Raw genomic sequence first — 27,453 nt, forward strand, 5'->3', positions numbered from 1 at the left:
ACAGAGGGCTAGCGAATAGACTGGTCCTGAATCCAGGCACATTACCAACCATCCGCCAACAAACCTCGGACCCTGGAAATGTGAGTATTTTAAATGCTGTGTGCTGTGTGCAGATGTAAGAGCTTTTCCTCAGTGTCCCCCTGTCTCTGTGTTAGCTTCAGGATGCTAACTTTAGCTGCAGTTAGCCTGTTGTTTTAGCCTGTAGTGTTACGGTAAACGAGCTTCTTTGTTTTCTAAACATTGTGCACTCGGAGCCTGTGGCACCGCTCTCAGTGACGTGGAAGAGCAGGGCGGTATCAGCGGTGGCTCATTTATATATGAAGGCCACGCCCACTTAATCAGAGCGTTCTGAACAGAGGGGCTATGAGAGCCTGGAAACAATGCTGCTGTGCTTGATTTATTGGCTTTTGGGACCAAAACATGTTACTACTATTTCATGAGGACATCAAAGACTGCAGAAAAAGGAGCAGAATATGGGACCTTAAACAACAACAGGCTGTGTAACCATTTTGCTTTTTAGGTAGTAGGTTAGATTTTTAAAGAAACTTTTTCATTTCTTATCATCCACAGATTATATACCCAACTTCCTCTTGTTATTTCAGCAAATGAATGACTCTCCTCAACCTTCATAAAAGTGTAAAATTGACTTATTATGTGGAGTGAGTGTACCATCTTGTCTAGTCTAGACTTTCATTCTTTTAATTTGTCTCATAACCGTCCTGACTTTGAGGAGGTGACATCCACTGATGCCGTAGACTCTGAAATAAATGGACTCGGTAAATGTTAAATGAACTTATAACTCTGTAGTTTTTTTTTCTGACCACTCAAACTGGTTTTACACTGTAAGACACATACATCAATCCACACATCATTCACACAGTGAGGCACACAGGTGAAGGCACCATCCATGTTGGCGAATCTCATTCACACATGTTCGCACTGCTAACAACAGCAGGCGCTAAGTGGAGTTAAGTGTCCTGCTCAAGGACACTTCAGCATATGACTGTATGAATCAAACTCACACACTCACCATTGTATGTTTCTGCATCAAGGTCAGTATCACACAACACCTGGCATCAGTGTAATATCAATTTTTTTATTTTTAATTTGAAAAATAACTTACATAAATCTCTGTACTCAACCATACTTAACCAAGACATAGCCTTGGCATTAACACATTGCACCAAAAAGAGAAAATGAAAAGGCATTCAAAAGGATAAATAACATATGTCTTTGTCATCATGTGAGGCATTTTTCCTCTTCCAGAAGAGTCTATCAGTCTACTCGTGGTAGCTTGTTTATTCAAATTCTGACATCTAAAGGTATGTACAATGAAAAGTCAAATAAAATATATAATGTGGCTTGTGACAGCCACAATGTTCTCTTTGACATGAAAACAAATTTATGTCACATGGAAAAGGAATAATGCCTCAGTTCAATTTCATTCAGACATACTGCAACTATTAGATTTATTCACTTCTCAGACGTGAGAAGTATTTATAATTACTAAAAAATAGAAATAAAAAATAAACAGGTCTTGGCTTTTAAATAAAACTAACAAAAATATAGTAAATCAATTTCATTTTAATAAAACAAGAAAAAAAACATTTTCTGTGGCAATATCCCTTTGTTAGTTGAACTTGTGATGAGCTCATCTTCACAAACAGTGCCTGTAAAATTGAACCACAGCAACACACATCGCGCATGTTTGCTGCCTCTTGATTATGTAGAGACCTCTTGCTGTACCAGTACAGATCATTTTTGCATGTTCGCCAACAATACTGAAATAAAATACACTTGCAATCACAACTGTTTTGTCAACCTCCATTAAATATAAAATATTTTCCTTGTCATTTTTTTTCTCAAAAAACCTGAAAGAAAATATGACCTTGGGGGTGGAATGTTTTTGTTGAACCTTCAATAATTGGCCGCGGAGGACCAAGAACTATTTTGCTCCAGAGTTCAATTTCAGGTGAGGGAAAAAAGTAATGAAGTTTACATGCACTGTACAAGAAACTGCAAAAATTCCAAATATCATCTTTATCAAAACATGCTGAGTTACTGTAAGGTGTGCCCAAGCCATGTTGCAGAAAATCCTTTTCAACATGCTTGTGAAACAAATCAAATCCAAAATAAAGAACCTACTGAAACGATACAGAACTTCAAAGTAACCAACAGTCCTAAAATCTGGACAATATTAGGGGACTGAACAATGATAGCAATGAAAAGTACAATGAGAAGTACCCTGGGACAAGGAAGAAAAAGAGAAACATGTACAATTTGCACATAATGTTTATCTTTATAAGGCCGGAGCCTTTTACAATGAAATAAATCATTTACATTTATTTTCATTATTACTTTTTGTCACATAAACATTTTCTGTTAAATAACTTGAAAAGTTTCCTTAAAGTTTCCCTTATCTGAATGTCTGCAAAATGCAGACACCTGGATGGTCTAAAGAATGATAAACAATGTGTTCTTTTAATCACAATGATGCATTCACTCCCCCTGAAAACCATGCACTAGTGAAATTCTTCTTTAAAAATAATATAAATTGTTGAAAATGGCTGATCTGTTTTATTTTTCTTTATCTTTTCGCAAGTTGCAGCCTCAAGAAAATAATTTCCTTTTTTTTATTCAGCTAAATTTGTGTCCATGCAAATGAACTTAAAAGCAAAAAATATCGTTTCTCATTTCATTTTCATACAACATATCAACAGAGAAAGAACGATGGTAGATTGTACATTTTCTTCATAGGGTTTGGTTTGTTACTGAATTGTTTGGAGGTTTGATGGCAGCCACTTCAGTATCACCTCTGATTAGCTTTGAAGTCTCTCTGGTAATTTGCCTCTGCTGCTTGACTCAGCACACAGACCGAGGGGATTCAGGGCTTTTCTCGAGGGGTTTGTGGGAGTGTGGATACAAGCTGGGACACATCTCACCCAAAGTTATGTCTCCAAAACTCCACCTACACAGCTAGGTCTGTTGGCGTGGCATGACCAAGCATCTGTTTAGAAACACTGTCAGCCCCTTCAGACACAAGAACTTTACATGAACAAAAAAACAGAACGAAATGAAAACGAAAAACGAAAAGAAAAAAGAAAAGTAAAGAAAAATTCAGAGCAAAACTGTTTTATTTTTCATTCGAAAAAGGGCTTCTGTAGAACTCGTTTTCGCAGTTCCCAGTACGGACCCCCATGGCTTCAAATTGGATGAAAACCTGGAACTGATGGGTTCCTCGTGCTAAGGAGTTCATTCCAGCTTCCTCCAAACATCAACAACAACACCCAGCAATCCAGGCTGCCAGGCGCTTGCAACACGCTTCGCCATGTGCACAATGTGCGCGACGTTTTTGCTTGAAACACAGGATCACATTTGCACCCCTAGAAACAGGCTCAGAAGACACAACATCAAGCATGCAGTGTAACCGGGGGTCGTGACCTGTAATTGCAACACTGGCTGCTACAACAACGCTATCAGTTCACACGCTGCTATGACCGAGAGAAACTGTCCAGTGAGGATTGGGAAGCTCTTCTTGTCAGCGGGGCCAGAGTCGGGTCAACCAATGAGGAGGGAGGGAAGAGCTTGAACCAGCCAATCACCATGTTGGACAGGTCCAGTTCATCCAGCAGTATCTGAACAGCCCCCATGAATGATTTGTGGTCCATACGTCCGTAGTCGCCCCAAACAATGACCTGCAGAGTGGAGGACAGGTGAGGAGGTTTGTCAAATCACTGTGAGACTAAAAGTTTCTTTCATGAGTCCTGTTTTAGTTTTTGTGAGAGCTAACTCACCTGTAAAACCTTCCCCCCTGGACTCTCTTCAAACGGCAGTTGCTGCTGGTAAAGAGGATCCAAGGTTTTTCTTGCTACTTTTGTTTTCTTTTTGGCTATGCAGGCTCCATTTTCCAACAGGTAGACCTTTACATACGGTGCTGAGGACAGAGACGACAGAGTCAGGAAGAGGCTAAAACATGCAAAACTTTTTATCATTTACTCCGAAATTATGAGGTTTTTGCACAAAAGAGTCTTTGATCATGCCGGTGAGAACTTGAATTACCTGGCAGTGCCTTGGAACCTGGTTTTCCCACAAGGCCACGGGCTCGGATGACCTCCACCTCCAGTGCTCCCTTCTTCTCCACCATACCAATCTGGATATCACCTAGAAACAAACAACACTCTTAGTTTATACTCTGGGATTGATTGTGCACGTTTATTAAAATAACAGCAATTTTTTTTTTTTACCCATTGGTGGAGTCGCCAACGTCTGTCGTCCAACCAGCTGTGCAGGGCCAAGACCATCCAGGAAGTCACTAAACTGTGCATCAGAGGAAAGCCTCACACCAGGAAAGATGAGACTGTAGCAAAGAGAAACAAAGGTTGTTGTTTTTTATATAAAGAGGATAAATGATCAAACCATCTTTGTGTTTCATGTAGTTGAAGTCTGTGAGTGAGTGCCCTTACTTTCCCTCGGAGCTGTAGCTGTTCATGCTGCCGTCTGTGGACTCCCGGCTGGCCTGCCGAGTCATCCTGCTCCTCATCTCAACAGCCAGACCCGTTTCTGTACTCCTCTGGATCGTGCTGCGTAACTTCTTGCCTCCCGCTTCTGAGCACAGAACGACACGTGCGAAAGAAAGGAGGGAGGGGGAGAAAGGGCGATAGAGTTTGTCAGTGCCTGATTCAGAGTTATTTAGGACTTGGACGGTGAAATTCATCCTCATGCCTTTTAATTCGCCCTCTAATGTCTTTGCTTTTTATTGGTGAATCCAAATCGATTTCAAACTACAGCTGTTGAACAGAACAACACGCTCCTCCATCCTTTGGTCTGTGCTAGAGACCGCCTCGGGGGGTCTTAAGGGGACTGTACTGAGTTCATGCTCCACCTCTAAACATCCGGCTCCCCCTTTTTAACTGATCCAAGACGACAGCTGACTCCCTCCATTATCCGTGCTGCTGCTCATCTCCACCCAGCCTCCCTGACAGGCTGCGTGTGGGGCCACGTGGCTGCGCCCCAGGCTCATACACATACCTATACAAAAGTATGAATGCTTCACTGCCAGTCACATGCCTGGAAACCAGCACCCACTCAACGAACCTCCATACACACATGACACCAGTGCTATATTTCATTTCATCTCATCACAAAATAGATGAAAAGATTAAGACTCAGGGCACAGAAAAGTCATCAGCTGAACATCACGGTCTAGTTCTGACGTTTAGCCGTGTAAACAAGAAGAATCACCCAAGTCTGCTGAGGTTGTTTGAGATATTCATTTATCTCCTGTCTCCATCAACTGTTATTAAAATATCCGCCTCATTTATGGCCTTGTGTTATTTCCCAGAGGACACATAATCGCTGCAGCACCAGACGAAGGTAGTAGCACAGAGTCACAGACAGCTCACTGTTAGCAGCCCTCAGGAGCAAACAGATAACAAACAGGTGACTATCCAACAACCTTATGCAACTTTCTCATAAAATATCACCCAGTTTTTACAGCTGAGTCACATTTTGATCAGAGCATTCCTGCTTCAGCATCATCACATGCTCTCTGTGCCGTCTCCTGTCCTCACTCTGTCCTTTGTCTTTCCAGCAGAGGGGTGGCAGAGGAGAAGGACAAATAACCCTGTGCCTTATCTTTCTCCGGTGAAAACAGACATGACGCCTTTTAGCCTTGAAATCTCCGCTTTTCAGCGAGCGTCCGCCTCCTCTTCCTGCTCCGCAACACACGACAATAGGAGAAGAAGCCACAGATGCTGTCTATGACGTCTGCAGCAAACCACGGCTCACAGACCCTCCTGCCAATCATGAGATGTTATCAATGCGCAGGAAAACTCCATTCATGTGTCAGAAATCTGCTTTATGCACAAGTTGTGAGGGGAAAAAATCAAAATCACAGACTTACAATGACCTTTACGGGTAAAATTTAACCATCAAAGGCTGAAGGATCATGAAAAATAGCAACATGAACTGCTCAAATCAGAGTGCAAATATGTCTGACTGCAAAATGTGACGTATTGATCCATGCACTCCATGCTATGACACTTTCTATACATGAGATTTCTTTAGAAAAAAGCTGGATCTTACAGCTTTATTTATACAAAACAAACACTGAACTTAGTGTTAGGGGTAAAGGTGTCAACAAATACTCTGGTTGGACTATTTGGCTGCTGGCACTTTTGTAAAGCACCTGGCTGGACTCTGACTAGACAGAGCAGTGACCTAAAGGTTACACAAACTGGCACTCCACCAGGTAGGACACTTTTCTCAATCTGATCCTTGCAAAGAGGAAAAGTGTGAAGAAAAGTGTCAGAGGAACTGTGGTTTGAAAAGTCAGACAGGTAAAAAAAATAAGGGCTAACTTCTGCATAAGAATTAAATGCTTCATTTATCCCTCTGCACGTACACCAGTGAAATTCAAAGTGACAGCTGTAGAGCTATGTTTTAGCCACCATAGAAAACAACAAAAGCAGAATTAAGTTAAGTAAATTAAAAAAAAAAAAAAAAACACTAAATGATGCTACATGGTTGCACAGCTCCTTTCTGCCCCAGCTTCCTCTATCTCCCCCCCTGGATGCAGCCTTACCTCCATCCTCCTCATCGAAGGAGTTCATGCAGGGGAAATAAACAGCCAGTGCTTCAAATGATGCAGACAGGCTCATCTTGCTCTGGGAGCGCTGGATTCGCATCCCAGAAGCCGCAGCAGAGGTGTCATGCCCCTGCCTCCCCATGGTGATCAGCGGCCGTCCTTCTCAATGCCGTGAATTAAAAGCACTGGACGACAGCTGTCCTTTTTTCACTCACTGGTCTTAATGAAAAAGGCTAGAAACTTAAATGTCCTCTATCTGATCAGCTCTGCGGGTCTGTGATATCTTCTAGTTTTCTCTAAATGCCTCCATTGACTGCATCTTAGAGAGCTTCATGAAAAAATGTTGCCTCAGTGGCTGAGTCTTGTGCTGTCTGGGTCTGACGTTTGTACTGCGCCTCTTTTTTCAGGGGGGAGGGGAAAGAGCTGCATCGCTGTCCACCAATCAGAAAGGAAGGCTGCTCAGGCGCACCTCGGCTGGCTCTGCGGGTGAGCAGCTCTACCCAGAGATACTAAGCCCCCCTCCTCTTCCCATTTTTCACCAATGGGTCTCACCTCTTCACTCGAATTTGCTCCTTTTTTTTTTTTTTGGTCATATTCCTCACTGTTCTGTTTTTTTCCTCCATCCCTGCCCCAACATCCCTCCCTCTTCCATCTCATCTACAGAGGCCAGTGAAAACAAGCTGTCATTAGGTCTGCAAGCAGCCCTTCTCCATTATGAGCAGCATTCAGCCACATGGGGGACACTCAAAGTTCACGTGCCAAACTGCTACTTCATTTTTTTCTCTTATCCACTGCTACCAAAACACAGCTGTGCTGCACATCTGTTTTTATCACTGTTTAGAGTGAGAAAACTGTACACACGTGCTCAAATTGAAGACTTGTCTTTCTTTATCACAGCCTTGATGACACATCTATGACACGACACCACAACAAGCAGACCATGCAATACGGATAAATAAAAGACACTACAGCTTCAAATCAAACTTTAACTCCCGTCTCACCTGCTTTTGATGCAGCTTAGTTAAAAATGAATCAGGAGGTGAAACAATGCTGCCTCTGCAGGAGGACTCATTCATGCTCCTACTTTTGTTCTGAATGTAAATCCTGCAGAGCAAGCATAGGACAGTTTCATTGTGCACTTTCATTTATATATATATATATATATATAGCCGGCTCCCTGTAGAGTTATTACTGAGGCAAAAGTTCCACTCTAAGAGACACTGCAACCTACTTCTACCAAGAAGCCTCTCAATGCATGTCATTCATTTGTGGCTTTCATCTAGGTCAGCTCTGCAAAAAGCAACACTTCACATTTACAGCTGAGGGGAAAGTGGACACACACGGCCATAACAAAACCCATTTTACTCTCTGTATATGGCTCAGTCACTTTAAAATGATATGTTTAAAGGTAAGCATTTAGATGCTTTCAGTATGAGTCACATACCTGCAAATCTGTTGTTTCACTTCATACAAATTAGCAAATATTAGCATGCTAACACACTCAGCTAGCACTGTGGATGTGGTAAAGTTCACTTCTGCTATACATCAACCTGCTCTCCTGTTAGTGTTGGCGTGTCGCTTTGTTGAGTTTGATTTCACTCCAAGAAACTTCTGTTGAAGCGCAGCCTCACGTGAGCCAGTCTGCTCTGCATGCCTTTATTTGTCTTTTTGGTTTATGTTTACGAAGAAAAGCAGGTTCACTAAATCGATGAAAACATCTGTAGCATCAGTTGTACCTGAGAAGAAAACATTAATTGAGCTTATGTAAGAGATATATCAGGAATACTACTCCATGACGACGTGGTTTGAACCTTTCAGCCTTAGCAGTTTCTTCTTTAATCATTGTATAAGGAAGTTCAATTTAAACATGTTCAAGACTCAAAACTGCATGCAGATTTTGATATTTATGCTCTATGGCTTAAAAAATTCAGCATCATCAAATAGGAAAGTATAACAGTTCCAGTTTGAGTCAACCACTATTTGATTGGTATGAACACTGTGTCTGGAGACTGCTGGCTTCATGGGTATCCTGAAGACAACCACACCATATGGCAGTGTGTGTTGAAGCAGGTTAATAGAGAGGTCACTCAAAGAAAAAAAGTGTGGTAAGTGAAAAAAGCAACAGGGATGGACACAGCCTAAGGGGATTGTGGGAAAAAGTCCATTTAGAACCTGGTCTTCATCAGGGAATAAACTGAGGCTGGTGTCACAATCTTGATATTCTACTCCACACATTTAGCAGTTTGTAAAAAGGCTAAGGCTAAAGTTGGGCTTTAATTTCAGAATCAGATCCTGCCTTTCGTTGGCAGGCAAAAAGAAACTTGTTGCTGCTACTTTTGTGCCTGTACTTGATCAAGGTGATGTCTTATATGTGCTGAAAGCTTGAACACTCTGGATCCTGTGGTTCATGGAGTGTTGAGGTCTTCCCTGTCGTTACCATAGACTGTATATATAGCGGACAGCATGGATTCTCCATTTACCATTGTAGAGTGTTAAAGCCAAAATATCCCCGTCACAGGCGCCATTGGCAGCCAGAGTCTGCACATTAGAGGTTATAAGGAAATCTGAGTGGAGCCAGGTGACAAAAATTATTATTTTTTCTCTTGTGAGTCCCTCCTGACATATTTTACAATCCCTGAAAAAACCCCCACAAGAACAGCAGCTGTCAATCATCATTAAATTTGACGTAAAGCCTCGTTTTTAACCTCTTATAACTGATAAAAACGAAACTTTGTGGAAAAAAGAGGACCTGAATGCAAAGCAGCCAAACGATATCTTCAAATCACCACAACAACTGGACGTGAGAAACATTTCTACGAGGTGTATTAATTTTTTAAAGTTTGACTACAGCCCATCTGGAATGACTAGGAAGATGGATTTTTTGACCTATACTGCAGCCAGCCACCAGGGGGAGCAGTTTTTGTGGCAACCTCACTTCAAGCCGAGCAAGATGACGTCTATGGTCATCACACAGACCTAAAAGCTGGTATCTTTCCTTTATTTTTATTTCTTTTAGTACATCTTAGGTCAGCCTCCCACCTATCTCATTACCTACACTGTTCATAAAAATACAGGAACTCATTATCATTGTTTACAGCCTTTAAGGATCATTGCTCCCTCCAGCCAGTAAGACCTACAGGAAGACTTGAAACTCTGTGAACTGTGCTCTCTGGACAGTTTTCAACTGATCCTGAATGATTTAGAGGTGATCCATCATGATCGAACATCTTCAGGAGAGGGAAAACAACTGTGTCAACCTCCAAATATCAAGCCTCACCAGAACCAGAGACAGTATCAGGAGCATCCTATCTAGATTGAGCATGAATAAAGCTGGGTGCCTGTTTGGTGGTAAAAAACAGAAAGACATTTAATTTGGAAAAACTGGAATCAGGATGAAGAGTGGAGTGGAGAATCTGAGGTGTTAGAAGTCCAGTGTGAGGTTTCTGCAGTCTGTGAGGATTTGTAGGGTGTCATATTAAGGTTGCTAATGAGGTTTATTATTTGATGCTGTCACCATTATTATTTTCCTTATTTAATTAGGTCAGCACACCCCTTGAGGATACACTACAGCCATGTCAGCTGGGAAAATCATATTACGACCAGGCACATGTATAAACAATGCAAAATCAAAACTTTCTACTTTATCATCAAGTTTTAGTTTATAGAATTGAATATTCAATGTTTTAAAAACCCTGACCCACACAGAATGTTTTTATCTGCTGTTAGGCTTTGTAAAGATGCTGATCCTCTCTTCCAGCGGGACTTGGCACCTGCCCACGGCGCCAAAACTTCCACTAAATGGTTTAGTGATCAAAGTATTACTGCCAAGTACCCTGATCTGAACCTCAAAGAGAATCTGATGGTGTTAGGTCAAGGTGAAGATGAAAATGACTCCAAAGTACGGACAAACTGGAGGCAGCTTTCAGAGCAACATGGGCTCCAAGAAGATCTCAGCAGCGCCACGAGTTGATCTTCTCAAAGCAACGCCATGTTTTGGTCTTGGGAGCCAACCTTGTATCAAGTTCGTATGAAAACTTAAGCTGGATATCATCTAAATCAAAGCGCAAAAAAAAGCTCAACTCCTTTTATTCTGCACTCATACAGATAAATTAAAAGTTTTGTTTTCTCACAGTTAGAGAGTGAGTAGCAGGATTTGTATTTTGTTCAGAGTTGTTTTTGTCTTTACTGGTAATTGAAAACAACTTTTTCAAGGTTTTGATGAAGTTTTTTTTTGCTCTTGAGGTCACTGTGTTTAGCAAGGCAGGCATTTGATTTGAAATATGCAAAGATGAAAAGAAAAAAAAATCACACAAGTAATTATAACTTATCTTGCATCTCTCTAATGTCAAAATCTTGGTATGTACGTCATCGCACACATGGCAACAAGAAGTGGCGTTCTTTTTCACACCGCTTCGGCACGTGTTGCAACTTTAGCACTTTAAACAGTGTTACTTCATACGGATCTGATTTCCATACACACAACGACAAAGAAAACTCATTTTAGAATTCTCTATTTTCATACACCCACTACAGCTAACACCTGTAAAGTAATTAAAAACTAAGCTTATGGCAGCAACTATGAAACATGTTTATCCACGTTTAACACGTGAACAAGTTTTCAAAGACTACTTAAATAGAGTTTCTACCTCACATGAAACGCCACGAGGAAACCTTCTTTCTGCTAACAATATCCAACATTATTCCCAAAATAAAAGCCTTCTTGTTGGAGCTTTGAAAAAGTTCAGCTTGTGCCTAAAGAAAACTGAAGATGTGGGTCGATTCATGGGGATAATAATCAATCTTTAGACATCTAAAATGTGTCACTTCAGCCACAAAGAGCAGATTGTTTGATACATCTCAGGAATGGGTTCATTTACACTTTGAACAGATGGGGAATTTGAGGGGATTTCCATTTTTGGTCAAAAGGTCTACTGACTGATTCTACAGCAACATGTTTCAGCTCTTAAGACTATGGAGCAACACAACTGGTCTCATTCCAAACTCTGACAAACCTAAAGGAAAGCAACATGACAACACGGCTGGAAGTTGAGCAGCACCTCAGGAAGCAGGAATCTGAAGAATCTTCTGAGTTACACCACAACAACAATCGAGCATCACATCCCAGAAGCTGTGCGGTGTGTCTGGCAGGCAGCGGCAGAGATCAGAGCTTTAACCAGTCGGAAGTCTTTGTGATTGATGAGGCCAGGCCAAACCAGGCGTCAGAAAGACACTCTGCCTCTACACACTGTAAACACCACTTAACGGATGGCTCGAAGCCCCACACTCACATGCACAGTGTAGACACACACACACACACACACACACACACACACACACACACACACACACACACACACAGATCAGGACATGTGCAAGGCAAACATGCACCTTCTCTGTTTACATTCCCAGAAGCCACCTTGGTGCACGTCAGTCTAGAAAAGCAGCCTTGCCAAAAGTGTCTGTCTTTACAATATGGTCATTCTTTTTTATTTCATCTAACCTTTACAACGGGAATATTCAAGTTGAGATACAAAAATCTATTCTATGGGGGGTCCTGGATAAGACAGCAGGATAAAAGCTTCACATAGGGGTGCCAGCACAGCTTGGCAGTCTGGATTCCCTATCTGATAAGGATAGCCATCGTTCAACCACACAAATTCAAATAAAACTGCAGCACTTTTCCTTGCATGTCACTCCCCACTCTCACCCTGTCTACTGCTCTATCCACTGTCCTGTCCTCTCTTATAATTGACATTAAAAGCTTGAAAAAAACAAACCAGCAGACAAAAAGTTGCACGCAGAAAACAAGAAAACACAACGGAGAAAAAGAAGTTAGCATTTCATCAATAAATAAATTTGCATTCAGCAGGACAGATAATCTGGACACATTATCTTTAACTCTACTTTTAAATAAATCAGAAAATAAATAAATCCAGTTTTTGGTGGCCTTGTAGCTCAGACTAGGAAGAGACAATAAAAACAACTGCTATGATTACAATTGAAGTTTGAGTCAAAGTTGATTTTGCCTCTACCCCACTGCTGAGCACATAAAAGCTGTATTTGCAAAATTCTGGCTTCTAAACTTCTGACAAAAAGCCACATCATAATCAATAACTTTTTGGTTTCCATCAAAAAAAGTAAAATTGAGCCCAGTTTCCACCAAGCAGTCTGGTTTGAATCAGTACAGTTTGGTGTAGGTTGGACTGGTTAAGCCTGATCCTGTTTGTGTTTCAACAGCCAACCGTGCCCTTCTTGGTAGGCGGCGTGTAAGCTGGATGCCGATAGTTGCACCAGCTACGTAATAGCATAAAGGCATAGCACCGGTGTACCCCGCTAATAAATCCAACGAAACAAAAAAATGCAGCACAGTAAACAAAGAGCAACGATGGAAGACATCCAGCAAATTGTCTTCTTTGTGATTGATATGTGTCTCTTTCTTACAAAGTGCAATCAAGCTTTGCCACCAGGAGAAATAAAGCAGTTGCTCTCACATGGGAAGTGATAATTCTTTCAATCAATCAAAGGACTGTAGTGTTTCTAGCTCCACCTTCTGGGGTCGGATCGGTATGTCTGGCGCCCCCAACAGAAGGGTACAAAAGGTGGTGAACTAAGAACACCAAGAACATAGGACATGATCCTATTTGACCCTTTAAAGCCAAATTACCATATTTGTTTAAATTGAATGTGTTTTGGGGGAGGGGGGATTGCGGGGGTCTTATGTTTTCATTTTATGCAGTTGTGCAATTTTCTGCTTTTATTCCATTTCTTGTTATTTCATTCTATTTTATTTTTTTCCCATGTAAAGCACTTTGTATTACAAAGTCCTTTATGAAAAGTGCTATACAAATAAAGTTTGATTGATATTTGTTACATGAGTTTCAAAGACTTCTAACTCATCATTATGGTAGATTACTTTGAAAACAGTTGAAAAATGTATTTTTTCCCCATTGAGGATTATTATTTTACTACAGGCAGCTGAAACTGTATTTTGGTCCTTTTCAAAATGGCTGCTCTTACAAAACCATCCACACACACCTTTTTCCCCCAGGATTGTTACTGATTTACAAGGAGTTGTGGTAAGAATAACATCTCAATTGTTACTAATTTTCTAACTTAAGTATTTTCTGCATCGATAGAATGCATATTTACGGAAAAGCTTGCCAAAAAATAAAAAAGTTACCAAAAATACCTAATGTGTCAAATGTAATACAAAAAATATTGTAATGAACAAAATGATTCAGCAATATTTTTCTGGATTTTGTCAGAAAGGTTAATCAAGATCTTAGTTCCAAAATTGGAATTTTCTGGCTATCTTTAATGGGTTTGGCTTAACAGGGCTAACATGGCTGTAAAATGTCTTGGGATTCGGACAATCGGTGACAATAAATTATTGAAGTGTGTTCTGAAAATCATGCATGCTCTGTGACTGCACCTGAAAGTAATGGTATAAAAATGATCCCCAACAGTAAGATGTATTATCAATAACATTCACAGCAGATTGTGCAGCACAGCAGCACATTGTGCACCCAAAACTGCACGTAGAGTTCACACCTTTAATGAAAGGTCCACACCTTGAGAGGAAGGTGTGAGATAAGAGGAGCACGTTGAAATGCAGAGGAGCTGTAGCACTTGGACCAGTCTGTGCTCTGGCTGTCTGCCCCCACTCTGTGGTGCAAACACTGTACGTGTAACAGATGGAGAGCCAACAGGACGTGGTGTGTCTGTGTGTGTATGTGTGTGTGTGGGCTCCTCACACAGCTTTACATGTGTGACTGGACTCTCCTGATCCACACTGCTGACATTACATGAAATATCTCAGAGTCAAAACAAACTTGTGTGATAAAAGAAGTCTAACACAGCAGCTTGATGAGTGAACAAAAAGCTGTGTTTGTTTTGAAACATGAGTGACTAAACTGACCACAGCTTTTTTTTTCTAACAGGATGTCTCATCCTGCTTCCTCTTCTCCTGACAGCTACAGAGAGGAGCTGTCACCTTTTAAAGACAAAACCATCAGAGGAGGAAGTCATATTTTTAGAAGCGGTTATAAAATTAAAAAAGCTGGGGGAAGTTCATGATAGTGCTAAAAATGTGAGAAAAGACAACATACAGTGAATGTTTTCAATCCCAAACTCAAAGTGAAGAAAAAGACGTGAGTGTGAATGAGCCCCACACTGAGCAGATAGTGAAGGTACATGAACAGCTCTTATGCAGAGCTCATTAAGATTCTTTATTCTTAATTCTTATTGCGGTCCCCATTAGCTTCCACTGCCGTGCTTAGATGCCTGATACTCTATTCTCGAGCTATTTTTGAAGGGTGGGAGGCATCTTTGCTTTTTGTGATAGGACATGAAAACAGGAAATGTTTGGGAGAAGAGATTGAGGGACAGCATGCAGCAAAAGGTTTACAGCAAGGGAGTCAAGCCGACAGGGACCTAAGGGTCATTTTGCTTCAGATCTTCATCTGGTTAACTAAAGTCATACAGAGCTGCTTTGTTGAACTGACACACTTTAGTAAAATTAGGTCTTTCCTTTCTCCCGCTGACCTCGAAAACTCATTTTTGCTGATATTTCTTCGAGACTCCTTTACCAAATCTGCACTTTCAACAGACATCAGCAAGTGTAACATCTCCCAGTACAAAACGCCACTGTGGGGCTTTTCATGGAGCGAGAAGACAGCATGTTATTCCAGTCTGTGCTGGCCTTCACCGCTGAGTTTTAGATTTGATTTGAAGATTTTATTGCCCCTTTTAAAAATCCTTAAATGGTCAGGCTCCAGCTCATATTTGTGAAGTGCCTGACTGCTGCCTCAGATCTTTGAACAGGGCCTTTCCTCTGGTCTCTAAATCTTGACTAAATACAAAAAGAAAAAGAGCAGAGCCTTTGAAGTGGAAGCCTCACATCTACAGGACCCTATCTGGACATTTCAGGCATGCAAACTCCCCAAAAATTCTTAAAATGTATTGTGCAGTTTGGCTACTTTCTTATTATTTTTTGGCCCACTATCTCCTAAAGCAACTCTGCAGCAATGCTGACTTATGAATAATAAGAAAACAAAGCACAGAGCAGAGAAGGAGAACACTGTGAATATGAGACATTCATTATACCTATACTAACTGTGATACTGTCTCCTACCAGGCGATCCAACCAGGAAGTAAATGTTAACTGTGGGTTCTGTCAGTGGGATTATTGGCTGAGTTGATACTAGTTCACAAACAAAATTCTGATCCAACTTATTTCAGTGTTTTGACGTCTAACTCTTTTTCAAATGTCAGTAATGACCCAGTGAAGGATACTGCAGCTTATTCTTGGTACCATCAGAATTTAGAATTAGTGTATTTTCATTATTGCAGATGAGAGAAAAGGATTGTTTTCCCCAACTGATGCACAGTCTGCTGTTGGGATCAGGGCTTAAATATCTGAACTGACACTGAATGCAGCAGTGGGGATTGCTCTAAGACTGCAAGGGAAGCTCAGCTTCCCCTAAAATGTCCCCAAAAAAGTGGTGATATGTACTGCTGTGTGAACATTTCATTGACAAAATATGCGCTAGAATTCCTTCATCTTTTGTTCAGAGTCAGCTACCTATCACAGGTAACTGGCTCCACCTCCTTCTCATTCATCCCCACAGCGTCTCAGCGCTTTAACACAGTCGGACGCTGAGCGTCTTTTGGCTTCAGCAGAGAGGTGTAGAGTGGGTTGTTCCACTGTGGAAACTGGATGGTTATTGGATAAACGCTGGGCTTTGTCCCGCCCATCAGACGCTGAGCATCTCTGGGGGTCTGTGAGGCAGTGGGCTGGCCTGGACGGTGGGCTTCTGCATGATGACTGGATGATCTGTCTGAGGCCAAATCCCTTTTTGATTGACAGTGAAATGAGCCAGTCAGCGAGAAGTATAACCCTCCAGTGGAGCATCTTCTGTAGAGAGGAGCTTCTCCTCCTTAAAGCGGCTCCAGTCTTGCACCCGCAACACACCGCGGACACACTGGGCCGTTTATGCAGTCTAGCTCTGCTGACCATTGAGAGAAAACTGGTAAAATCCCTGGAAAAAACACCTGGCTGGTACAACAGGGTCATTTTCTTGAAAAGAAACGGAGGGAAGAATTTACATTTAAATAAATAAACAAATTAATGATGAAGCCCGGAAAAAAATGAGCTTCCCCTCCTCAACTGACCAGCAGCCGCCACTGAATGCAGCAATAAATAAACATTTGTAACTCTACCAACGTCCTCAAAATATTATTTAATCAAGATGTCTCTTTCAAAGGCCAAAAGAAAGGTTGATGTCAGGCACAGAGTGTATCAGTAGAAGTGTGAGAATGATTATTCCTGTGGGCTATAGTGGGAATCACACCTGTCTCAAATGCAAAGGGAAAGTTGCTGTTCTTAAGGAGTATAACCTCACGTGGTATCATTCAACTAAACATGAGGAGCAGTTTGCTAAGTACCAGGGGGATGAGCAGATACCACAAGCTGCACGTCTAAAGAAAGAGCTGTCAATGCTACAAAATGTTTTCCAGAGAGCAAGAAGGAAGTAAATCAAAGAACAGGTCCAGACTCAGTGATGTTCATCTTCAACCACACACCTCCTTCAGAGCTACGATGGCCCAGCTGTCTGAGGAGAAGAGTTAAGAAGAAAGGTTTTTTGAGCAGTTGAACTTTTCTTTTCCTTTTTTTTTTATTATGAAACACCTGAAGTGGGCCTCTTTATGTCAACCTGGTCATTTGAGTTTGAGTCCCCTGCTGTGCCAGAGCTGAGACCAGCAACAGAAAAAGCTGTGTGCTGAAACTCAGACTGTGAAGCCTTCTGCACCGAAACAACCCAAGTTTTAATCTTTTACCCGTGATGTGTGTTATGAATAGACAGTAAGAAGTGGGACAGTATTACCTAAGCAGTGGTCTGCCATAATCCAAAGACACAGCCCTTGTTGAAGAACAGAGCGGCTTTATACAGCTGCTAACCACCAATGACCCAAGGTAGCTGTTGCCTAACTGCACTTACCCTGCAAGAGAAGACCTTAACCTCACTGTCTGTACAACGTGGCCGTAATTACAGCTGGTACACCCCATCGTTATCTGAAGTAAGCATAGGTCTCATAGGTGAGAGGAAATCTCGGCCAGAAGCCTCCAGGAATCTGAACTTAACCATAGCTGAGGCTGCTGCAATCAACGCAATCAGAGAACCACTCAGAAAAAGTTGTGAGTGGGTTTGTTGGAGAATGGAGAGGTTCAGTCAGGTTTACACTTATCACAGGTTTGAACCATTTATTGCCGACAGTTATAGCTGGTGTCATGGGCTTTGCTGTTCAGAGTGCTCCCTGGGTTAGCCAAGCAGCCTGCTTTGGCCTTCAGTGGAGTGCACAGCAAAATCCCTCTAAATGGGTAAATACAAGGGCTGTCACTTTAACGCGTTAATTAGATTAACTCCACCTCAAATTAATGGGTTATATAAATCAAAGGTCCCATATTATGCGAAAATCACTTTATTTAGTCTTTTAGTGAAATTTGTAGGTCTTTGGCTTTCCTCCCAGCCCACAAAATGTGATATTTAATGACTAAACCTGTACTTAGTGGTGTTTGTGAAAGTAAAATCCTGACCTAAAATGAGCTGTTTGGATTTTGGGAATTTGCTGACGTCAGTGATTCCCTTTTGGACCAATCAGGAGCAAGTCTGACCTGATTGGTCCACCGGAGCAGATTCCCCTGAACCCCCCTCCCCGCTCACTCCCCTCCCCAGAATGCCAAAGTTGAAGAGCCATCACTGCTCTGTTTTTGGCTGTAAACAGCCACATAGTTCCATGCGCAAGCTTCCCATCTTGGAAGAATACAAGAGTAAGTGGCTAGAGTTCATTTATCAAGGAAATGTGCCAGCTACACTCAGTGAAACTGTGCATGTGTGTGCTAGTCACTTCACAGCCGACTGCTTTTCCAACCATCCGCTAACACATCTTGGACCCTGGAAATGTGAGTATTTTAAATGCAGATGTAAGAGCTTTGCCTCAGTGTCCCCCATGTCTCTGTGTTAGCTTCAGGATGCTAACTTTAGCTGCAGTTAGCCTGTTGTTTTAGCCTGTAATGTTATGGTAAACAAGCTGTGCTGTTTTCTAAACATTGTGCATTTGGAGCTCGTGGCGCTGCTCTCAGTGACGTGGAAGAGCGTGGCGTTATCAGCGGTGGCTCATTTACATATGAAGGTCACGCCCACTAAATCAGAGCGTTCTGAACAGAGGGGCTGGAAACAATGCTGCTGTGCTTGATTTATTGTCTTTTTGGACCAAAACATGTTACTACCATTTCATGAAGACATCAATGATGCATATTAAATTGCAGAAAAGGAGCAGAATATGGGACCTTTAATGCATGGTTAACTCATTAGCTGCCAGCCATTATCAGAGCAACTTGAACAATCTTTCAAGACCCAAATAATATTATTTTCGATTACTAAGTAAACACCAAAACTACCTAAGAAGAGTGGACCCTCTTCTTTTATGTCTCTCTTCCTGTTTTTGATCCAAAAGAAACAGACAAAATATACTTTTTTTGATCGCGTTCATCTCGAGCGTTCCATCCTTTAATCCTCTCCATGATCTCTGCTGTCTTTTTTCACGATCGCTCTGCTCTTTCTCTCTGAACTACTAGGACAGATCCTCAGTTGGAGTGTGAGTTGCCTGAACTTCTCTGACTCGCAGCGTCTCGCTTTGCCTCTGTCATCTCACATCTCCACATATCCATGCTGAGCTCTCGTCCAAAGAGCACACCGCTCTCACCCACAGTAGTTCACAAGCAGGATTTTGATTGACAAGCTCCCCCAGACCCCGCCTCCTCCCGTAGAAAAACATCATTTACTTCTATAGACTGAGTAAAAGGTTACAATCAAATTGACGTCTATAGATGTTAATGGCAGCGAACACTGACATTTTCACATTGGAAAAATGTGGATTTACGAATCTTATCTTCTTCGTGTTTTCATTTAATTTGTCAGGCACTACAATTTTGTAATGTCCTAGAATTCAAATTCTTTATTTGGGGACCTTAAGCAGATATGAGATTAAAATGTCATTAATTAGATTAACTAACTATGAATCTTTTCATTAATTGGAATATTTTTCAATCATACAGACTTAACCCACAGAGGCAGCAGCTGAGTGTGAGCAGCACAGGTGTAGCAGGGATAATTGAGAGTGAGATGTAGTTCAATAAACCACCTTATTGTTACACAGAGCTGTGATTGGTTGAGCAGGATTGGAAACAATGATTAGAAACCTCAGCCTGTCAGCTGATAAGAGCTGGACGAAAGACTGCTATATCTTGCATGAACGTATGAAAGTTTTATTTTTCACAGATCAGGATTACAAACAGAGCTCATAAGGAGTTTTCTAACAAATCCTCTCCTCTTTGATATGAAAAAAATCTGAAGTCTTTCAAATGAAGTATCCAGCTGTCTCTCACAACATCCTGTTGTACTGTACTGTACTGTTCATATTTGATGAGTTAAAATGAAACAGCATATTCATGCTTATGCATAACTCTCACAACCAAGAAAGGGAACCAAAACAAGAGCTCTGGTTAATCTAAAGTTCATTTAGAGTTCACTGTCTGCAAGTAGAGACAGCATGAAGTCATTTCTTCTCAGGATGTGTTCATGTGAAGGCCAATCTCTTTGTCTCACAGCAGCTGGAAGGCTTTCTACAGATGCTACAAAGCAGCACGTCGCAGCCTTGGCAACCTTGAGAGGTTGCACTAAGTAGCGCTAATGTCTGCTAAGAAAAGAATTAACAGAGGAAGGATAGAGGATTACTAAGGAGACAATTTAATGAACATAACCGTTTATTACACAAGCATGTTCTGTTTATCAGAGTGCATGTGGGTTACTGCTCTAACTGCTGACTATTGTGCCATTTCTGGAAAGTTGCAGGCAATCTATTCATAGACAACTTTAAAAGCCTCGCTGCTTCAGCAGTGTAGCCACACTTGTTTAGGGTCCTGCAGACATCGCTTATCTGGAAGTTTAGACTGATTAACAGCCAAGAGTCCGCTGGAGAATAAATTTAATAGTGATGAGAAGAGAAGCTGACAGACAGGGAGAGGCAGGAAGCAATAGAGCTGGTGGGGAAATGGTGAGACGAGAGAAGAGGAGAAAAACAGAGACCAGATCTAATGATAGTGAGACACAAATGTTATTATAGAGTGAATGAGAGAAAAATGAGGACAGGGAGGAGGGGAAAACAGGAGTGAACCCGGGTCCCTCGGCCTCAGTCGTACCTGTGCTGCTGTGTTCCTTTAACGCATCATCCTGAGAGCGGCATGTCGGCCCGAGCCCCCGAGGAGATTAATTAGGAGCTTCAGATAGTGGAGGAGCTGCTGAGATAGGCACCCAACGTAACTCAGAAGATAAATGACTCTGACTGAAAGCTCAAAGTTCAGCTATTTTACCACACAGAAAACAGTCCATCTGAGGACTGTGGAGGTCCAAAACTACATCAGTATCCCGAGCAACCGAGAGGGGAGTAAGATAAGGAATCAGGCAATGGATGCATTTTCTCTGCTCCACATACATTTGTCTTTTTTTTTTCGGTATAAAGACTATTTATTTAGACCCTTGTTCATCCACAGGTAACTGCATTATTTCAACTTATAACACACAGAACAAGCTTGTACAAAGTGGTCAATAATTTGATTACCACCCCCAAAGAGGATATGTTTTTGGGAGAGTTAGTCTGTGAACAACATAACTCAAAAAGTAACGAACGGATCTTGATGAAATTTCAGGAAATTTCTGAAATGGGATAAATAGGAAGTGATTAAATTTTGAAGGTGATCCGGATCACCGTCTTCATCCAGGACTTTTTTAAAGGATTCTTTATCATTGTGAGATAGGGCTGTTTTCACCATATGTGTATATAACTCCACCATAAATGGTCAGATTGCTTTGCAAAACAATACAAGACAAGGTCACCATAATTTCTGACGAATGTAAAAGTACGATCCAGATCCTGCCAATATTCTGAATACTAAGATCCGGGCAGTGGTAGCTGCTGGTCAGTCAAGGAGAGGTAGCTCATTTTTTTTCCGGCCAACATCATATTTAATTAAACCTAAATTCTACCCTTCATTCCTTTTCATGACAATGATCTGTGACCCTGTCGTACCAACCAGGTGTTTTTTTCGAGGGATTTTACCAGTGTTGCCTCAATGGCCAGCAGAGCTTGACTGCTTAAACGGCCTTGGCCCATTGTGTTACGGGTATAAGACTTGAGCCGCTTTAAACAGGAGAAGCTCCTCTCTACAGAAGGTACTCCGGTGGAGGGTTATACTTCAGGATCACTGACTGGCTCATTTCACTACCAATCAAAAAGGGATTTGGCCTCAGACAGATCATCCAATCATCATGCAGAAGCCCAGCGTCCAGGCCAGCCCACTGCCTCATAGACCCCCAGAGACGCTGAGCGTCTGATGGGCGGGACAAAGCCCAGCGTTTATCCAATGACCGTCCAGTTTCCACAGTGGAGCAACCCACTCCAAGCTTCCCCGCTGAAGTCAGAAGACGCTCAGCGTCCAACTGTGTTAAAGGGCTGAGACGCTGCAGGGACAAATGAGAAGGAGGTTGAGCCAGCTACCTGTAATAGGTAGCTGATTCTGAAAAAAAGATGAAGGAATGCTAGCTCATATTTAGTCAATGAAATGTACACACAGCGGAACATATCACCACTTTTTTGGGGGACATTTTAGGGGAAGCTGAGCTTTCATTGTTGTCTTAGAGCAATCGCCACTGGATCCAGAATATGAAATATGTACTGGGTCATCAACATTTTCAACACTGTTAGGTAACAAATTATCATACAAACCTGCAACTAACACCAAATTGTAGCAGACAGTCTGCTGAAAGGGAGTATAACATTAAAGTCGGACTAACTTCCTCCACCAATATGCTTAGTGGAGGTCTGCGCTCTCTGAGTGCTTTCATAGTTTCAAATATAAAATGTCCTTACAGTTCACTGTTTTTGCTGAAAGCTCTTTAATAGGGAGCTGTTGGGTCGTTAATCAAACCGAGTGACATCCAGTCAGGTCCTTACCTAAAAGAACAACTTAAAACAATAAAACCAAGAGTTTCAAATTATTTCAAGAGCAATCCAACAGCGTGGGTTGTTTCAAGTTCTTCTCTTACATTTTAAACCTTACGTTCGTCACACCTGCTCCAAATACTGAATTTCTTCAGGGTCAGGCAGATAAAAGTAGGACAGAAGAAGAAAAAGACTTGTGCTGGTGTAACCGAGACTGAACCCAGAGAAGAAAAGAAACTACATTTTACTGACAATGTGTTAGAGCAGAATCCCCCCCACTGGGTCCATCTTTTTCTTATTTCTTTATCACTGCAGGCTGCCTCGCCTGCTTCTGCCTATTAAGGTCCAATTTCCTGTATTTCCTGCACTGTTCATCTTCACCACCTTATTTAGCATGTGGTTGCTGCGTTGTAAAGCTCTGGGTTGATTATGTTTCTGGGACACAGGCAGGACTCTTGGAGGGAGGCCATTATGTGGTACAATTACAGAGATGGATTATTAGGTAGAATGCTGGCTGAGCTATAAAGATGGTAAAAAAAATACTGATTAATAAATCTGCGGTGGTGAAAAGGAGGATAAGCTCTCATATTCTTCCTCTACAGTACATAAAGAAAGGGAAGGACATGTGTGAGAAGGTGGTAATGGCTGTTACTCAGAAACATGCTGGATGTTTACATCAGAATGCAAACTGGGCTGGATTTAGATACAGACATAACTGCAGCTACAACAACGATCCTGAACGCTCCTCATGCAGGAATTGAGCACGGTGCCTTTGCAAGCAGGAGATAAACCTAAAGGCTCAATCGTCACACAAAAACATCTTTTGTCTCAAAATTTCAAGATAAATGAAACTGTTACAAACTCAGGCAGTTCATAAACAATGTTGTATATAAGAAGCTTATCAGTGGAAAGAATCATAGTAAGATGCATTTTATGTATTTACAGCTCTTAAGTGATGCACCATGTCAGTGTCAGTCTGCAGGATGCCAAAAGTAAAAACTAACCATTAATATGTTAAGCTTTAATGCACTAACAGCTTTTTAATTAACAACAGAAAATGGCTTATGATGAGAATAAGGGGCACATGGGCCATGTTCACACTGCAGTTAAAAGTGACCTGAATCTGATTTATCCACTCAAATGTGACCCATATCTGCTTTGTTTCTGACAGTGTGAACAGCACAAGTCTTGCTGAATCTGATGTGTTCAGATCAAATTCAGGTCGCTTTTTAAAAAGTGGAGTTGAATCAGATAAATGTCTGTTTTTTTTTTTTCCAAGTGGCACACATCACAGTTCTGCACTGCAAACAAAAACTGAGGAGGGAGTCACTTTCAAAAAAAAAAAAAAAACAGGGTCAGAGAGGTTTTAGACCCAAGCCAAATTTGAAGGGTCTTATTGTTACTGATCTTTTTTCAAAAATATGAATTAAAAAATGGTTGTTATTCAAACTACAGCTGCTGCTGTGTTTGCGCCCGTAAGACACTGTTCTGTGTGTGACGTCATTAAAGTTCAGCTGAGCATGTGAGTCACTTCAGGAGTGTGAGCTGTTCACATGATAGTCTGCAGAAAGGCCACATTTAAAAATATAATTTTAATCGTTTACCAAATAATCAGATTGGAGCAATAAATTGGAATTGAGCATAAAGGCCTGCAGTGTGAACGCAGTCAAAAGAAAGTGTGTGCAATTTGATACTTAATACTAAAACAGGATTCTGTTCAGATCTTAATTTGTGGTAAAATAATAAATTAGCTGCAGAGCTTCTTCTTGGCCTATGCCTTCTCAAAGCACTTTTACAATTCAGGTCACATTAATCTTTTCATACCACGTTTATTCACTGATGGTGCAGGGACTGGTACTTTTACAGCGCTTTTCCAGCTGTTCTGACCACTCAAAGAGCTTCACACTCCCAGTCACAGTTAGCCATCCACTAGGGGTGAGTATTGGCAAGAACCTCATGATATGATATGCATCAGGATACAACATCACGATATCACAATATTGTGATATATATAGCCATATTATACACAGTTTAACAATTTGATCGACAGCTTTTCTATTTTATTGTGTTTGAAATAATGAAAGTCAGATGCAGTGTTTCACACAAACACTTAACTTGAAAACATAAAGTGCATCAAGTTTGTCATTGAAACTACTGTGACATTAAACTAATATTGCAAAGAAATTATTGGTTGAAGGTCGTGGTCAGTTGGTGAAACTGATAAATGTCACTTGGTGAAACCAATGTTACTCATAAAAAATCTAATATTGCATAAAACATGACTATGATTATTATTTTATCAGTCTACCACACTGTAAAAATTAATTTAAATTAAATTAACTGACCCAAGAATAGAGATAAAAGATTGAAATTTACAGCATCAAAACCCACATCATCAAGTTTAAGAATAAAATATTTTGAATATACTTTGAGATTATATTTGTGATACAGTTTATGGGCAACATACAGTGGGGTAGCTCTTCGGCGCCATCTACCGCAGTGTAGGTGCAGATGACGTATTGTACTTCCAACTCACCTGAAATATGAATTTTTATTTTATCAAAAATATTGATATTTCATTGCAGGTCAAAGTATTGTGATATATTGCTGTATCAATATTTTTTCACACATTACTCACACACTGATGTCACAGCATCAGTAGCTAATCTCATTCATACACATTATAACCACTAACCAACAGTGGGGGCAGTTTGGGGTTCAGTTCACGTTCTCAACCTTTCAGCTGAGAGACGACCGACTAATACTGAGCCACAGCTGCCCCTGTGCACATTTGTGATGGTCTGCAGAATGCTAACTGTAAAAAGGATAATTTTATCTTTTAAAAACGGCTACAAGTTAGCCCCGTTACCACCAAGGAGTCCAGTTTAGATCAGTACAGTTTGGTACGGGCCTGGTCCTGTTTGTGTTTCCACAGCCAACCGTGCACCCTCTTGGTAGGCGGAGAGTAAGCTGGATGCCAACAGCCGCATCAGTTACTTGATAGCGTGACGCCATAGCAACACAACACAGTTTAACCCGCTAATAAATCCAACGAAGAACAAAAACACGACACAGAAAACAAAGAGTCATGATGGAAGACATCCAGCATTTCATCCTCTTTGTGATTGACATGAAGCTCTTTGATACAAAGTGCGATCAAGCTTTGTTTCAGAGAAGACTGTGTGTGCTGTCGCGCTGTAAGTGACGATTTTTTCAACCAGTCAATGGTCTGCAGTGTTGTAGCTCCACTTTCCGAGATTGGATCGGATTAGTCTGGCACCCCTACAGAAGGGTGCAAAAAAAGTGGCACAGCTCGTCTTGGTTATTTGGGGATCTGTCCCAGGATAAGTCAGTGGAAACACCATAAAATGCGTGCTGTGCCGAGACGAACCAAACTGAACCGCTTAGTGGAAACAGGGCTTATGAGAGCTGAATAACCCCATCCACACACTTCTAACTGTGCCACCAGGAACCTTTCGGTGTCTTTGCACAAGGATACAGCATTCTGGAGCTGGAATTGAACCACAAACCTGCCTATTGAGAAACAACCTATTAGCCAGGAATATGAAAAAGATGAATGTACAGGGGTGGGTTTTCAATAAGTTTGCAGGATCAGAGCGTAATGCTGTGTTTTCAGCTGACTCAGGCTGGGCTGCAGCCCTCTGTGGGGGTGGGAGTACGGTGGGCAAAGCAGCTCTCCACTGAGCCTAAAACTGAATGTACCAGGGAGCACAGGACTGCTGACTGGAGAGGGGGTGGGGGTGGAACAATTAAGTATAATAAATCAATCTGAAGTTTCAGCTTTCCTGTGATCACCCGGGTAAGAACATTCAAGCCCATAAATGAGCACAAGGTCATCATAACTTTCTGTCTTTTCCAGCAACCACAAATATTTGTGAGTTTTATTAGTTCTGCTTCTCGTGAATCATTCTCACTGAGTTTTTCATCCCCGGCTAATAAAAAGTCTTGTCTCTTTCTGCTGCTCAGTGTGAGATTTTGAACAAAGGCTGACACCTGCTGAAGCCTTTGCTGAATGCATATGAAGGACATCACTTTACAGGCCTTCAACTATAGTTAGCAAAATAATAAAATGACTAAATATTCACTTTTATGAAACATTTACTGAAAGATCGAGTTTCCCTGAGCTTTCACAAACCTTCCACAGGGAAACATGAGGAGGACATTAGCAGGTCCCGAAGCCTTGACCTGCAAACTGTGCGCACATTACTCCTGATGGCCACCTGGGAGCAAATCCATTCCACCTGACTAACCTTTGTTTGCAAAGCCAGATTTGTGCTGCATGGTTAAACCCCCCCATCCCCCTCTTATGATGCCTTAAAGTGCACAAACAAACTGTCGATCACCTTTTGAATGCACTCTGCAGACGGGTGATGGGCCTTCCAGTATAACTCTCACAAAGTAGGGCAGAAGACAGCCTGGCAAGATTTCTTCTTAAGCTTAACCAAACACAGATCTCAAATATTTAACGGCAGATGTATGTATGTATGCTCAAACAAACTCCATCTGACGCGCTTTAGAAGCAAGGAGTGAAATATTAATAGCTGTGGGAGATTCAGACTGCCTGGTGAGTGCTGCGTCTGCATGAAGAAAGCGTGTGCACATGTGAAATCATGTTTCTTTTTTAGCCCTAAACTACTCAAATCAGTTTATCTGAAAACATGTGAACAAAAGCTTTCATGGTTTTTGTCTGAAATCTGAAACCTGTAGCCAGGATCTGCATGGCAGCAGCACACGTGTCAAAAGAAAAGCAGTGGGGAACAAAGTGCCACGTGCACTTCACCTCACAC

At 41.5% G+C, this 27,453-nt stretch overlaps 1 protein-coding gene across 50 annotated transcripts in view; it reads right to left on the reverse strand.

Moving 5' to 3' along the window:
• Positions 1 to 1,076: 1,076 nt before the first annotated feature.
• rims2a (regulating synaptic membrane exocytosis 2a) overlaps positions 1,077 to 27,453 on the reverse strand; it is a 196,227-nt gene continuing 169,850 nt past the window's right edge. For all 50 annotated transcript variants that reach the window (XM_074683235.1, XM_074683225.1, XM_074683252.1 and 47 more), the window contains 5 exons: positions 4,464 to 4,605; positions 4,245 to 4,357; positions 4,060 to 4,161; positions 3,795 to 3,934; positions 1,077 to 3,695 (listed from right to left, as the gene is read on the reverse strand). In XM_074683235.1, the coding sequence (XP_074539336.1) occupies positions 3,492 to 3,695; positions 3,795 to 3,934; positions 4,060 to 4,161; positions 4,245 to 4,357; positions 4,464 to 4,605 (701 nt within the window). In that variant the 3' untranslated portion in view covers positions 1,077 to 3,491. The remainder of the gene's footprint in view (positions 3,696 to 3,794; positions 3,935 to 4,059; positions 4,162 to 4,244; positions 4,358 to 4,463; positions 4,606 to 27,453) is intronic.

The sequence above is a fragment of the Halichoeres trimaculatus genome, unplaced genomic scaffold (genome assembly GCF_033239565.1).
Source record: "Halichoeres trimaculatus isolate MK-OKI-2021-1 unplaced genomic scaffold, fHalTri1.1 fHalTri1_scaffold_12, whole genome shotgun sequence".
In the NCBI taxonomy this organism is placed as follows: Eukaryota; Metazoa; Chordata; class Actinopteri; order Labriformes; family Labridae; genus Halichoeres; species Halichoeres trimaculatus.